This window comes from Glandiceps talaboti, chromosome 3, assembly GCF_964340395.1.
Source record: "Glandiceps talaboti chromosome 3, keGlaTala1.1, whole genome shotgun sequence".
NCBI lineage: Eukaryota > Metazoa > Hemichordata > Enteropneusta > Spengelidae > Glandiceps > Glandiceps talaboti.
The window spans coordinates 9,077,448-9,093,802 of NC_135551.1; the positions used below are offsets into that span (position 1 = coordinate 9,077,448).

Below are 16,355 nucleotides of genomic sequence, written 5' to 3' on the forward strand. Positions count from 1 at the left end.
CACCTGTTGATTGGTACAAATATATTGACATCAGGGTCACACATCCTGGTCAGAAATCCATGTGATTAGTTATAATCTTTTCATCAAATGTAGCACAGAGGTTTTGAAATTTCGTTAGTTGCATCGTAACTTGCGATCCCTAGTACCAGCTTGGGGTTACGCCAACACAGACCAGACGTTGAGTAGGTTGAAGTTCTGACCTGGGATCCACCGAGGCTTTATTGTCACCCAAAATAGAATGTGAAACACTGTATGGAATCTTAATGAAAGCATTTGACAATGTGCCCCATAGAAGACTCAATAGCAAATTAACATCATACAGTATACCACTCCTTTACTAGGATGGATAAGATAGTTCCTTAGTGGAAGAGTACAGCAATTAGTTATACAAGGCGATCCACCAGTATGGGATGCATGTAACAAGTGGAATTTCACAAGGAAGTTTGCTTGGACCTGTTTTGTTTGTACTCTATATCAATGATCTACCAGACTCTGTGCTGTCAGACATCTACTTATTTGCTGGTGACACTAAAACATCACAAACTATTAGTAATCCTCAGGACAGAAATTAACCACAACAGGACCTCGACAGGTTAATGAAATGGTCAAATAAATGGCTTCTTCGTTTTCACCCAGAGAAATGTAAGTCCATGAGAATAGGATACTCAACAGAGGAAAGCGTTAATTACACATTGGAAATTGATGGAGCAAGAAAAGACCTTTCAATGCAGAACAGGACATTGGAGTACTGTTTGATCCGACATTCAAGCACATAAATTAAAAAATAAACAAAGCAACTAGCATCTTCGCACTAATTAGACGAGCGTACATGTATCTGGACCAGGAGACGTTTTTACCACTCTACAAACCCATGGTGAGAAATCACTTTGCCTACGCATGTCCTGTATGGAACACTTATAAACAAAAATATATTGAAATTATTGAAAATGTGCAAAGGAGAGCCACTAAAGAAGAAACTTAATTTACCAACTCTCACATATAGGAGAATACGCGGTGATATGATTGAATTATTTAAATATTACATGGAGTATATGAAAACGTTCTAAAACTCAAGGCAGACTACACAACGAGAACCAGGCTCAGGGGCCACAACAAATAGTTATACCAAGAACACAGCAAGTTGAACTTAAGAAACAAACATTCCCAACTAGAGTTTTAAGTATCTGGAACAATTTACCAGCAACCATTATAAATGCACCCACTCTCAACACGTCTAGATAGACATTGGAAAGAACAAGACATTATATATTATTATAAAGCAAATATACCCCACGTAAGGTTACGTAAGGTAAGGTTGACCATCTGCTATTGAACATCAGTTTGAAATTCGCCTGCCTTGATGATGTGGATGAAAGATAGCTGGCTGTAAGCATACACCGAACTGATAAACACGTAGGGTGCAGTTTCAAGGCAGAAAGGGAGACAGTGCTTATTAGAACTTCTGTTATCATACTCAATAAACCTTGGAACAGGCACATTTCCCAGTATGTAGAACAATTGAAAATTGCTTCACCAATTAATGGCAATTACAGTAAACAAAAGTTGTATTTCTGTTTGATAAGTATGGCGTTTGTTTTCAAGTTTATTAAAAGAGAGATTTGTAAATATGAAAATAAACTGTGTAATGATAAACATATTACACAATCATATCAACTTAACAGACAACCACGTGGTTCTATAGTTGAATTTATAATGCTTTTATTGATACCAACACCAAAATGAAGAACACATGAAATAAAACCATCACCAATACAATGTTTTTAAATATCTGAAACAAGTAAAATGAAGTTTTGCTATTTATGGTTAAGCATGATGTATTAAAAGCCACAGTAAGCCAATTTATATATTAATACTCGTTACAATGATAACCTTCCTTCAAACATTTGTTAGCATAATATGAACTACACAAAACTAGTCTGAGACATTGAAAATGTGTCACATTTGTGTATGAATGAAGTTGACATAATCCATATGTTGGGTTAGTTGAATTTTAAACTCAGTGTTGATTACATTTATCTGATTGTCCCAAACACATAGTGGCTTATTAGTTAGAATAGTTGAAGGGAAGGATACCAACCACTCATTTCTGTTGATGATACTCGATGGATGTGTCCTTTAATACAATGTTATGAATATCAAACCTGTTTATTTTAATTTCGACTGTAAAAATTAAGTTGATTCATGTGTATTGAACCTTTCTCTTTACAATAATCTAAGCCATTTTGCTGCTGCTATTTTCAACGGTCTGTCGGCTCCATGTATGATGCTCACAGCCAGATTTTAAGTGGAACATCTGAATTTGTTTTATGCCAACATCCATCGTAGACGTCCTATGAGTTGTACAACTTATTTCAAAAGTAAATGATAACATTTGAATGCCATGATTGAGGATAAAGTAATAACTTGTCTTTAAACGAAAAGATTTGATGTTATTAATTGAGAAAAAAAAATTCTCCACGGTTCACATGATTTCGTTCCAAAATCTAAAGAGTCTGTTTTTAACTTGGCAAATGGTCGATATTATGAATGTATAACTGAATCAATGAAATGGAGTATTATCATTGTGAGTTGAAGTGTGATATTGTGTATCGCGAAGATTTTCCTTGAATTGTGTCGTTTAACGGTGTCTTGTATACGTTGCCAGTGTTAAGATGATTGGTTTGTTCAGTTGTCGCAGCTGTAAAGAAATTAAAATGAAGTTAAGAGAAATTCTTGATTTTAATTACTTACATAACATTTCCGGTAAAATTTTAAATGCATGAATGGAGAGTTGTAGAATCATTTAATGCAAAAAATATTTAGTGTCATTATCATTTCATCAATGAATTCCATTTACGTTTGACTTTATGCAGATTCAGTTATATAATAGTATTATACTGGGATCTTTGAAAAGATATTTTTTGCATTGACAAAAACAAGTAGCGACGATATGATAAAGATTGAAGTATCATGAATGATATATGTAGATTGTGAACGTCAGGCATCTACATACTACAAAACCAAAGTGACTATAGAGTTCACAGTGTGATAAAACACGGTGCGATAAAACGTAACATTTCGCATGTGCGTGTGTGCGCGCTATCAGTGCCTGGATTTTGTTTACATAATTCGCAACAAAGAAACTGTGTGTGAGATGTAAACAACAGCAAGTCGCCTCACTAAAACTATATAGTCTCTCTGGTCTGGTAGTATCATTGTTGAAAGTAAAAGTTGACATAAAAACTTACCCCTTTCCTGGAGTAGAAGTGAATGGCCCGTGGGTTACGAGAGTCTGAGTAGATCCATCAACTTTATCTAGCAATGCTTTTCGTTGTGGACTGTTGGTACAACCCTGTGGATAGTAATTGATGCAATATCAGTATAAACATTTCAATTCGAATGATTATGTTGTTTAAATGTACATTGCATTGCCAAGAAAGTACGTGTATATATATTTTGTTTACAACATACATGCGCAGTTACTCTAGGTTATATAGTTATAGTAACAACTGAGCCTTATGAAGGTGTGCAAGTCACATTGAAACGTTGCTCATCGCTTCACATCTTGGGATTGGAAGTAAGGCCGACTTTTGAATTGTTTCATCTCTTCTAGTCACTATTTTGGTATATATATATATATATATATATATATATATATATATATATATATATATATATATATATATATATATTACTGTAATACTTTTTCTGACAGTTGAATATCTTGCCGAAAATTATTTATTGTTTAATATAACTTCCATGTGTCTGATCCTAAGGCACATTTAACTTGGCAAGCGGCCAACTAGACATCCATACATATCGTTTTTTGTACATCACGTTTTAAGTTGTTATACCATTAATGAGGCAAAAAGATAGTCATAATTCACTAATACACAAATTAGCATATGAGTGGCTGGAGAGATTGTCAGTAAGCTGACTACATACCAGATCACATGGTGTTCCAACATCATTTATCCTGCACAACACAACAGAACAATGGAGGTACAGATCAATATCTTGGTCAACCGTTATGTTGTCCCCATTAGCAAGATCGTAGACGTCAATACCATAATGTTTCTCCAATTCATTAGTGGGTGAAACGTCGTATTCAAACACATAGTCAGGTACAAGGCAACTGAAAGATAATTACAGACTTGGGATTATTCATTATGTTACAATTGTGTCTGTAATCTGTTACATCACCCCTCAATCAAATAAAATTATCAGTACTTTTATAAGTAACGTTCTCCTATTCTACATTGGTCTCTTGTTATTTTTAAAAACAGTTTTAAATAATATATTGACTTCTCAATTTTTCTCAACAAATAAATAAAAAAAAACGTGCACACACAATGTAATCGGTAACGAGACACACCATTACAGAATACTTGACGATTGCTGAGACTGAAAGTGTATTAAACCGAGCTTGTCTCTCGAAAAATATTGAATACTGTATCGAGGCAAGTCAAACTAACATGTAAACGTATTCGAAACCAAGTTTTCCCACAAAAATTAAACCTGTCACTTCGCTACCTACGGATAAAATCACGTATAATTAACAGCCTTGGGTACAAGTTTTTTCTTTATAAGGCACGACAATTTTAGAGAATAAAGATTTGGTTGCTTTATGAACAAAAGTCTAAGTTGCAGCCAGTGCTGGTCACGTTTTAATCTATATCAACGTATAAATACAAGACTTGTGTGTTATTTCGAACGATGTAAATATTGTGGATGTAAATTTAACTTACACAAAGGGAGACAATACCTAATAGATTAGTCTGGATGGTTGTGACATATGTAGTTTATTCTATGAGGCGAATGCAGTCATGTTAGGTAATTCAAGTAACTAATATAGGATCATTATTTTGCAAAAATTGACTTTCAAGTTAACTATTCGATTTTGCTTTAAGCTAATATAATTTGAATTGATATTTGAAGATGATGTTCTGCTATAGTTAAGTATCATTCAGTATCATCACCATTTTGTATGCTTTCACACACACATATACATACATATATATATATATATATATATATATATATATATATATATATATATATATATATATATATTCAAATGTAGTCTACTTCCAAAACGCAACGTAACTTAAGAAGTATACATACCCATCAGTGATGTAATCATATTTAGGTAAAGGATTCCCAGGATCGTTACTCATTGAGATGAAGCAGTTTTTCACAAGCATTTCCAGAAAGGCTTCGTCGTTGTCAACAGTGATACCAAAATATATCAAGGTTCCATCGCAGATTTCAACAGGGAAGTCAGTAGCTGGCTCAAGGGTGGCAGTAAAAGTCGCATCGGTGTAGAGAGTTGCTGACGTATTGTAGGTACCAAATCCCATGTAATGAATAAGGATATCACTGTAAGAGGATAAAACAAATATGGAAATCTGTAACACGTCACATATTAACGCAACTTAGTAGTCTAATTTACTAACCTAAAAACAAACAAACAAACAAACCAAATCAAACAATACAACAAACATCTGCAAACAACGTACGGCAAATAAAGTATTTAATTAAAGGCGCCTAATTTAAAATCGACGACGACAACAACAACAACAACAACAACAACAACATCAAGAACACAAACGTATGTTGACCTCATAACATGTTCTTGGCAGAAAGAAACCTAGTCAGGCTGCATACTAAAGAGTAATCTGCATGACTGTATTACTAGACAAAAGTGGCTTCAATATTGCACTCACCATGGATTGGGGACGGCGTGAATGGATTCAATGTAACTTACCATGGGTTGGTGATGATGTGAATGGCTTCAAGATCGTACTGCAGTGGATAAACACAAGTCATTTCAATTACTTCTGTGCCTCTCTTAGAGTAAACCATGTTCGTGTAACTGATGTTGTTGCTGTTCGTTAATACCTATTGAAGAAAATAGAGACATTATATCAATAATGTGATCAGATAGAGTGTATGCAACAATATTTCTCGATAGTAAACAATCGGTTCGGTTTATAGCTCTGACTATTATTCGATGAGTGGAATACAGTGTTATATTTCCTGATTTGTTACTCTGACGCAATTAGAATGATTAAAATTATAAGATAAACTTTAAAATATTACCAATGATGTAGTGCCACAGCTGTAAAGCATTGTCGCAAATACAAGCATGTCACCTGACATACTACCAATGCAACTTTCCTCTTCTAAATGAAAGTCAGTTGGATCTACATCTGTGAGATCTAAAGCATCCATCAACTTATTCTTTGTAATAACTACAGACATTTGATTGGTATCACATTGGATAATCTCAGCGGGTTCCTTTGTAGTTGGAATGATATCAGCTTTACGATAAAAAGTAAAAATAAAAACAATTGGTCAGTATGAGGCATGTGGTGTTTACTATCTAAAGTTCCAAAAGTCTCAATACTAAAGTTTACACTAAAGAAGATAAACATTTTTTTTCTCGTCCTTTTTTTGTAGTGTTAATTTATTTACAGAGAAAGAGTATCTCACATACTAAATAACACATGTACTCACTATCTCAAAATATTAGTGCTATTCAAGTATAACATTGCCTCAAACTTTATACAAAGCATGATGTGACCTAGTTATTGTTCATGATTACCCAGAGTGGTGACATGCTATTTTCGAGTTACTGATGATGACAAGCTTTATATTTTAGCAAATATTACATGATACTGTTGTGGGCGTTGTGTGAGTATAAATATAATGCACCCTATTACAATTCCGGATTCCGGATTAAAGTTGTAAAATTCCGGGTTTTTGGAGAATCCATGCTACGACAGATAACAATTCCCATTAACCACTTAAACAGGAAGGGTAATTTCAGTGTTCAATGTTGCAGTGAGTTACTTCTAAGGGGAATTAAATATATATTTATCTATTGTTATCTAAGTAGAAAATAAAGCCTAAAACTTACGACTGGTACAATTCATTTCATCACTCTGATCAAGGCAATCATATGCAGCGTTACACCGAAGGCTGTAACTAATGCAATCGCTCCCATCTTGACATCGGAAAACAGATTCGTGTGTGCAATCTAAGGGAAAAGAAACCCACAATGTAAATATTTAATGCATTATTTCATAAGCTAGAAGAAAATGTACTATTTTATTAGATTTTGAATATGTCGTGTTTTCTCTCCTAAATTGGTCTGCATGTTAGTAGGATGTCTTTAGAATGAATAGTGTAGTACCGGTACGTGTTAATGGAAACATGGATGTGGGGAGATGTCTTCATCTACATTCGTCACCACTGTATTGAGTTTAGGTGGAATTAGTTGGTATGTACACTTACAAACCTTCGAATCGTGTTAGCTATATGATACATGCCAGATACATCAGCAAATAAAAAAAAATATTGCATACGTACTTTGGCAATAATTATTATTCCCATCGGCACACTTATCTCCATTATAACATAAACCCCAAGACGTAACGCAGTGTCCAGATTCACATAAATGGGACTCTATATCACGTCCAACATTACACGCTGTCCAGTGTTAAACCGAAAACAAAAAATAGTTTAGACAGTCTAAAACCAGTGATTTGCGATTTATTCATATTAAGTTTTACAAACATGTTTCAGCTAAGACAAAACGGTCTCCAACGCTGCATATGCAGGGAGATGTTAGAGCCAATTTGGGGAGTCACTAAAATGGGTCACATCGTCTGCTGAATGAAGTGAAAATGAACAGCTCGGGTTATCTGAATTCCTAGGTACCTCTCAGAATTAGCCAATATAATATGTTATATTGTTTATTTTATTGAATTTATAAAGATCAACAAGCGACCTATCGGTCAGAATAGCTCCGCTGTTCTTTTTATTTTCAATTTTGGTAACATGTAGAAGTGGTTCAGTTGTTCAGCTCTTCACTATGCAGTTTTGTTTTAGTGATGTATTAAAGTGGTTAGTTGTTCCATATGATGTCTCACTATAAAACACATTTTACACAGAAAGTTGGTAAAATATTGTACTTTTATACCATAGTCACCATTTTATAAAAATATCTACTGTTATGAAAATTACACAAAATCTCAGAAAAATAGTGACTGGGAAATGCACACACACACACACACACACACACACACACACACACACACACACACACACACAACGGGTTTTTGAGGTTGGCTATAAATAATTCCAGTGTCTTATGATGATGAATGAAATAAACTAGGGATGTAAACTAATTTTGAGGCAATTCGAAATTCAATTTTCTAACAAATTTACCAAAAACCCTGTACATAATTGTCAACAACATTCAACTTGTAGTAGACATATAACATCGTCTGATATTAATTTAAGGAGTGTCTTGTGACTGGCACCTGTCAGCAGACTCAGAATTTTTTTTTTCATCATTTCATTGTATTTAAACCCTGTACTTGATATGTTGCAATATTTTTAATTCTCAACAAAATACCTCAACATGCCTCACCTCGTATGATCACTGACATGACCAGAGAAAACCTTTTTCGGATTTACATGTAAAACGAGGAAAGATACGCAAAACATAATGCAAAGTCTGAAGCCAAATTAAAGTTGTATTTATTTTAATTATTTTTACCTGCCAAATATTTGCATTTTGGAAATGGCAAGACATGTTTACATGTAAACTGTCGTCCAATAAACAAAGTTTGGGCGATTCACAGTACGTAAGCTTACTGCTCTTACACTTCAGCCGCATGCCTAGGCCCGCGAGTTGTCTTTATTCTGGTTCACTGTCACTCTAAATTGCACGACAATATAGAATTAATCACAAGTTACATGTTACCTGAAAACATAAAACTTTTATAGTGGGTCTGAAGTGTGATTTTAGTGAGTACCAAGAACTCCTGCGCGTTGCTGCTTGCTGTGGAAAATCGCCCGGTCAAAGGAGGTGAGCTTCAAATTCCGGGTCAAATCAGTCGTTTTCTACTGAAAATTTTTGAACGGACCATTACACAACGATCCTACTAAATTTACTTGCCATGGTTATTTAAAACACATAAAAAGCCACCTTTTTGTGAAATTTGTAAACTTTCCGGGTACGTATTAAGGAAACTATGAGCAAAAAAACCGGGTCGAAATTTCAGGGCCTCAAGTATGCGTCCCTCATTCGAATACGAAAATCGGTATTCCTAAATGTAATTCCAAAATTTATTTTGCTGGCACGAAAGAAGAGATGTCAGTTGAGGTTTAGACGTTTACAGTATCTAAAATGGTGGACTCTAGTGAAAGTTATTTTCGAGTTGAAAATACCCAAAAATAAGGCCTGTGAGCAGCCATTCACAGTGTAATGGTCGCGATCTGGATGGAGGATAGATTGTATGCAAATGAGGGTATTGCGGACTGGATGATTATGTAGAAGGGGTGCAGAATTTGGATTTGAAGTTTACAACCCTGTTTCGAACAAACACCTGTCATTTGGGCCCACAATGCATAGAATTATGACTATAGCTCATGTTACATTGCTTGTTTGACGTCAATAGTGTCTTTTGAAAAGTGGCAGTTTACTTAAAGTCTCGTGGACTGATTTCCAACATGGCGTCGGTCACAATGCTCATTATTTTTTTTTCTGTTAAATTACAAAAAAATCATCAACAATACAAAAGAAGATGTGCTGACTTGAAATGAACAAATCTGAGTAAGCTACCCTCTGCGCATCAACACACCAGATATCAAAGCAATCTAACAAGTAGTATGTGAGGAGATGATGAAAAAAAATCGTAAAAAATTGAAAATGGCACGGATCAACTGGGCATGAACAAATCTGATAGCCTCCCCCAGGGAACATGCACACCAAATATCAAAGTATTCTGACTGTCACTTTCGGAGAAGATGATGAAAATAAAAAAAAGTTGACGGACACCTATGATTCACTTGAAGACCCTGATGAAGCATACTTTATTCAAAACATGGTTGGACGTTTACGGTGTGTTTTGTCCTAATTCATTTCAGTTGTATACAGATAAGTACAACGGCGAAAACCGTCTTTATTTACATGTTCATTGGCTTGCAGTTGTTGGTATTTGTTTATTTACACTCTGTACAAAATTATATGAAGTTTGTTGTTTGCATTCTTACTACAATACCTATACATTTCAGAGAACCATTATGTAAATTAAAATCATTAAAATCAAAAGCTACACCAACAAATTTGTTTTGCATGTCAATGTATGAAATTCAAAGCTCATACTCTTAAGATAGTGCCTAATTGCCAAAACACAACCTTTGCTTGTGCTAGGTAAAAACTTACAACTGCAATTCATATCCTCACTTCCATCAGAGCAGGTTGGTCTATATAGCGTACTACATATGGTACCAGAACTAGATATGCATTTACCGTCGTCACATTTGAATAGAGATTCAAGTGTGCAACCTAAGATGGAAACAGAAAATAAAGAATGCTTAGTAAGGTATTATGTACTAAAGTAAAAGCTAGTCCCCATTTATATTTGCATATATTTTTTTTAGCCCCCCTCCCTCCGAAGGGGGGTATCAAAGTGGGCTCCATCCGTCCGTCGGCCTGTGTGCGTGCATGCATGCACCCGCCAGTCCGTAATACGTTTCTCAGACCTGCAATATGCGCTTTATTTTAAACATGACGCAAAGGTGACATATCTTGTTGGACATATGCACGACAATTTGTCTTTTGATATTTGCAAATATGACCGAATCGCGTCCATATTTGTTGTTAAAAATCAATATTTATGGCACAACTCAAAAACTGTAATACACAGTCACAGACACTCCATTCACTGTTGTCTACTCCCATATTATCATACACAATCTATCTTTGGCGCCCTTGACCATTGACATTGACCATGACCTCCAAGGTCAATTGTCAAAATCAAGCCAATTCCTGCCTGTCACACACATCACGCACACAACTGGCATGTGCGTCACTCTAAACAAGCAGCTTGTCAACAAATGTCATTTTGTAGCCATGAAAGTCCTCTCATGTTCGGGATGAACAATCTGAATTGACACTTATTCCTCCAGGAACATCTCTGAGCATCCTGAAGAGATAAAACCCGTAAGTCTGCTTCAGAATGTCAAAAAGAACATCTTCAATGAATTTTCGCCCTGCAGTAATCACTGTCACATCGCCACCTGTTTGCTGATATATGTACATCACATTCTATGGTTGATATTGCAAATGATCTTCCTTTTTGCAAAACTGCAGAACCTATAGTGCTGTGTATGCAATCCTCATCAGTTAAGACGAAGACATTCAAAATGCAAAATGCATATCTGTTTCAACAACTCTGATTCGTCCATGCATATATGTATTTCTTGTAAGGCTTTTATGAACTGGGGTGACAAACGCCTTGGTGTTATCTGTGAACAGTGCGATTCATGATACCCATATTCATTGCCCAAACATCCATAACTGTAACTCAACATTCGAAAAACTAGGTAATACCAACGTTGTATGGACCAAAGTACAGTCCAGTTTTGTTTGATCCCCATGGCATTGGTACCAATAGCAGGTTTAAAACACTTATTGAGTCCAGTATCTGGAGTACAGATTCGATGGCTTCCTTTGATCCTCAGGTTTCCATGCTTAACGAAGGGCTGTACATTCGATACCACATATGATTTGAAGCAACACATTATTCGAACCTGCAGGAATATTTATCTGCATGTACGTCGTATTGGTTTCATTCGGAAATACCCCTCTCAAGATACCTGCAAAACACTTGTATACTCTATCATCTCCTCACAACTAGACTATGCCAATGCCCTCTTGTTCGGACTACCACATGTGCACATCAGTCTTTTGCAAAGAACACAGAACTGAGCCACCCGACTTATCGCATATTTAAGGAAACGTGATCACATCACACCAATCCTGGCTTCTGGTAACCTTCAGAATTCACTATAAAATTATATTTCTCACCTATAAATCATTAAATGGTCTCGCCTCTCAATATTTTGCTTAACCTATTGTAGTTAACAACCCTACAAGATCTTTGCGCTCAAGTCATACAACACTCAAGGTTCCCAGAACGAGACTCAAATCGTACGGAGATCGTATTAATGATTTTAATAATAATCATGTTTATTTGAAATTTAACCACCCTACCCTGGGTAGTTTGTTATGCTGAGTTCATTAAAGGGGGTCTTTTTATGAATTTATGTTGCCATGGTAACCAAAATCACCATTATATGTTAATCATTTTTCTAAAATTTGACATAAAACATTTTAAAAAAATCAAATTTAGCGAGAAAATTTCTTTCTTTTTGGCATTTATGAGTTAGTGCTACCTGGTGTAACATAAATTGTATACAATTGGACAGCCGTTTCCATGGAAATGTATGGGAGACGTGAAAATTGTGTTTTCGTTATATACACATACATGTCACAAATAACATTACAAATCTGATAAATATTTTTTTATTTGCACATTGACCACACTAGAAAGGGTAGTTTGTAGTGCTGAGTTCAAAATAAGTGGTCATTTAATGAACAACAGTTGCCATGGTAACCAAAATAACCATATTATGTGGATTTTTGAAAAATTCGACATACAACACTTTTAAAAAATAAAATTTAGGAAAAACATTATTGCTGTTGGAATGTATGGGTTGGTGATATCTGTTGTAACAATGTTTCATGATTTTTGAAATTATCTGTATCAAAGTTATGCAACATAAAACTCTAAAATCACCAGAATAAATTGAAAATACCTAAAATACCAGCAGTCTTTGAGAATTCGATCTACACAACTTATTTCTGGGTCCCGAATTCAGGCGATAATAGACACTGGATATCATTCATGTCATTTGGGACATGTGGCACTCACCGCAGCATCCATTGTTACAGGAATATTGATAAATTATCCAGATATTGTCATCATGAGATTTGCGAGGTGTCCAGTGCGAGAAATATGGCGACTGCTACACTGTGTGCGCGCGAGGCGAATGACATCACTAGAATGTAATACAATGTAGCTTTTTTCATGAATCATGCAGTGCGTTGCATTTTCGTATGTATGCATGCGGTACAAACATCACATACAAGTGAGATAGACAATGATAGAAACCAACTCACTAGCTTATTGTTTACATAACTTTGCCAACGACGAGGAATAATCATCATTAATTTACACGAAGTTGCTTAAATAATCGATGACTTAAAAACAGCAAGGGGTATTGCAAATATTTTTTCCCAACATTTCATAGACGAATGTGTAATATGCAGTGTTGTTTCGGAGTGTCTGGTGTTTGGCGCCTGTTACTGACAGGTCTGAGATTTTTATGACATCAATTTGAGGAGTATTTGAAAAATAAGCACTGGTTATCACCTTTGATAAATGATTGCCTATTAAAGTACACTGAATCCACATAATATTAAGATGTCTAAATCATGATGAGCAAGCGTGAAGCTGAGATGTATACCTCCAATTACGATCTGATTTCAATACCAGATACCAAGGACCAACGTTTCCATCTGTACCCCCAATTACAATCTGATTTCAATACCAGATAACAAGGACCAAAGTTTCCATCTATGCCACCAATTACAATATGATTTCAATACCAGATACCAAGGATGAAGGTTTCCATGTATACCACCGATTACAATCTGATTTCAATACCAGATACAAAGGACCACATTTTCAACCTATACCACAATTACAATCTGATTGCAATGCCAGATACCAAGGACCAAAGTTTCTATCTATATCACTAATTACAATCTGATTTCAATACCAGATACCAAGAACCAAAGTTTCCATCTATGCCACCAATTACAATATGGTTTCAATACCAGATTATGTTATTGCAGGTCCTTTCACTCACATATTCAATAAGTCTCTCTTTGAGAGTTCCCATGGACTGAAGATATGCCAACATAGCATATGTCTACAAAAAAGACTAGAAATATCTTTGTGCTAATTACAGACCCATTAGCCCCACATGTGCTGTTTCTAAGATAATGGAACATATTGTATGCAGCAGTTTGGTGAAACATGCCTGAAATGATTACAACGTGGCGTCAGAGACAAATGCTCATGCGAATTCCAATTAATCGACTTAGTACATGATATAGTGGCCAACTACTATAATTATTTACGTCCTACGAAACAGGCATCTGCCGTTGAAATCTAGAAGAATACATTAGAGGCCTTCTTTTGGAACCAGTAAGCTATCTGTTTTGAAATGCATTCCAGTGAAAGATGCGTTCCTATTAGTCTCGCTGCCAGACTTTGTGACCATCGTCCCATAGTCTAAATTTGAGCATGCGCAGCGGTGAAGCCGCAAGAAGTGAGTGACTTAAGTGACTCACTTCTTGTCACTTTCTTGTCACTCGCTTCTTGTGGCTTTGCCGCTGCACATGCTCAGCACCTTACAGAATTAAGACTGAGGGACGATAGTCACGAAGTCTGGCAGCAAGACTACGTTCCTGTGTAAAAGACGTCTTTCTACGAAAAAGACACCTTCCTATCAGAATGACACCCCATGAAAAGTCTATGCTTCCATTCGTGGCTGTTACTTCTTGTTATGACACCCCTATATTAATCACCATTATAAATTTCAGTGGGTGTTGTCTCACATATGCAAGACATGCATGCCGCTCGCGAACATCAAGAACGCACACTGGCTTGTTGATATGTACCACCTGCACCTGGCTATCTATTGTCTTAAGTAGGTCGCTAGTTCAACGCGAACTAAAGTTCATTGACCATATACTATTTAGAATGAAATCACAGGGACGTAGAGAGACGGAGACGAGAGAGAGAATGGGACATACATACATACATACATACATACATACATACATACATACAGACAGACAGACAGACAGACAGACAGACAGACAGACAGACAGACAGACAGAGGAAAAAATACACTTACACAAATGTATTCGCATGGCTTTCATCTATCTCACCACTGAATATATGTCTTAGAAGTAATTGCAGCGAAGCCATGAGAATTTTTTTCATGTACTCTGTAAACGACGGCTCCTGAGGTTTAATTTGGTTCAAATCATGGGCAAAATATTTCGGCACCCCTGGGACATAACTGCCGACTGTTCAGGGACACACTATGCCTGCACAGCGATCGAGTTGTTCAACTACGAGGGAATGTCAGCAGCAGTGGGAGTACTAACTTTTTATTTCGATCTTCATTGTATCGATCATTTGGTAATATCTTCAGTGTCCATCGTCTAGTGCTAGTGCATGACGTTACTGTCATTACCTTTGTATTGATTCGAAATGCCGAGGCCCCATAGGCACTAGTATTTTCCTAGATTGAATGATGAAAAACAAACCACCTACAGGGGACTAATATCTGAATAAATCATTTAGTGATATAGTAACTTAATATTAAGTAGATATATAGTTTCCATGGGATAATATAGATGTTGTAATTATAATGTTAGAGGGTTAAATACAACAGTAAACATTTGATTATTTATAATACATAGGGAGGATACATGACAGGTATATATGTAATAAAAACAAATATATATGTTACCTTGACAAGAATCTTCGTCACTCGTATCAATATCACCTGTATCATGATAACCACAGTCATCAGTACCACCATCACAAACCTTGAAAATTCTAATACATTTTCCACTGTCACACAAAAATCCATCACAAGCTGTTCAAAATAATTAGACAAAAATCAAAATTAAAAGGATATTAGTCAGGAATAATTATGGTTATGGAATGGTTTCTGCTCGTTATCGTTATTACTTATACATGACTGAATCTATGTACTGGAACTAGTGAATAGAACATATTGTGATGTAATCATAAATGGCGCCATCTGTAATAGAATGAACAAAGACGCAGCCCATGAAATACATGATTTAAACGAAATTGTAGCAACAAATAAATAGTACAAAGTGTCTGATAATGCATGAAATTGCTGAATGTCGATAGGTGTGCCTGTACATCAGAGTCAAGGCCAAACGTCAATGTCTGTAAAGAGAGTTCAAACCTGGCAATAGGGGGTAGACACTTCAATGTCGTCTCTATGTATTAACGTTTTTGAGGTATGTGGTAAATCATAAGTGTTCACTACAAATATGACTGTCATTACGTAAAAAGTTATATGAGCACCATGTGTATGTTGATTTGGTTCTGTATTATCTCTATCCATGATATAAAAGATATTAGCCACGCATAATTGCTATAAAGTGTCTGCAGTATGTAAGTAATAGCTTAAATTTGATGGTCTACCGTGTAGATCACAGTAAAGGTCCAAAATCACTTGCAAGATCTACAAGAGAGTTTTCTGGACAAAACTAGTGAACGACTTGACTGATTAATACTACACGCATGTATACATACATACATACATACATACATAAATACATACATACATACATACATACATACATACATACA

General features: G+C 35.7%; 1 protein-coding gene across 1 annotated transcript; it reads right to left on the reverse strand.

Moving 5' to 3' along the window:
* Positions 1 to 2,685: 2,685 nt before the first annotated feature.
* Positions 2,686 to 16,107, reverse strand: LOC144433003 (oncoprotein-induced transcript 3 protein-like). The gene is made up of 8 exons (XM_078121316.1): positions 16,068 to 16,107; positions 15,475 to 15,603; positions 6,103 to 6,323; positions 5,768 to 5,901; positions 5,125 to 5,379; positions 3,946 to 4,135; positions 3,249 to 3,352; positions 2,686 to 2,698 (listed from the first exon to the last, which is right to left on the reverse strand). Exons 1-8 carry the CDS (start codon positions 16,105 to 16,107, stop codon positions 2,686 to 2,688), a joined length of 1,086 nt encoding a protein of 361 aa, XP_077977442.1.
* Between the last annotated feature and the right edge of the window lie 248 nt (positions 16,108 to 16,355).

Excerpts from the sequence above, each read along its gene's own strand:
- LOC144433003 (XM_078121316.1), bottom strand. The coding sequence starts at position 16,107 with ATGGATAGAGATAATACAGAACCAAATCAACATACACATG. Across the intron at positions 5,902-6,102 it reads GCTGTGGCACTACATCATTG|GTATTAACGAACAGCAACAA; the intron begins GTAATATTTTAA and ends TTTCTTCAATAG. Across the intron at positions 3,353-3,945 it reads TTGGAACACCATGTGATCTG|GGTTGTACCAACAGTCCACA; the intron begins GTATGTAGTCAG and ends TACTATCCACAG.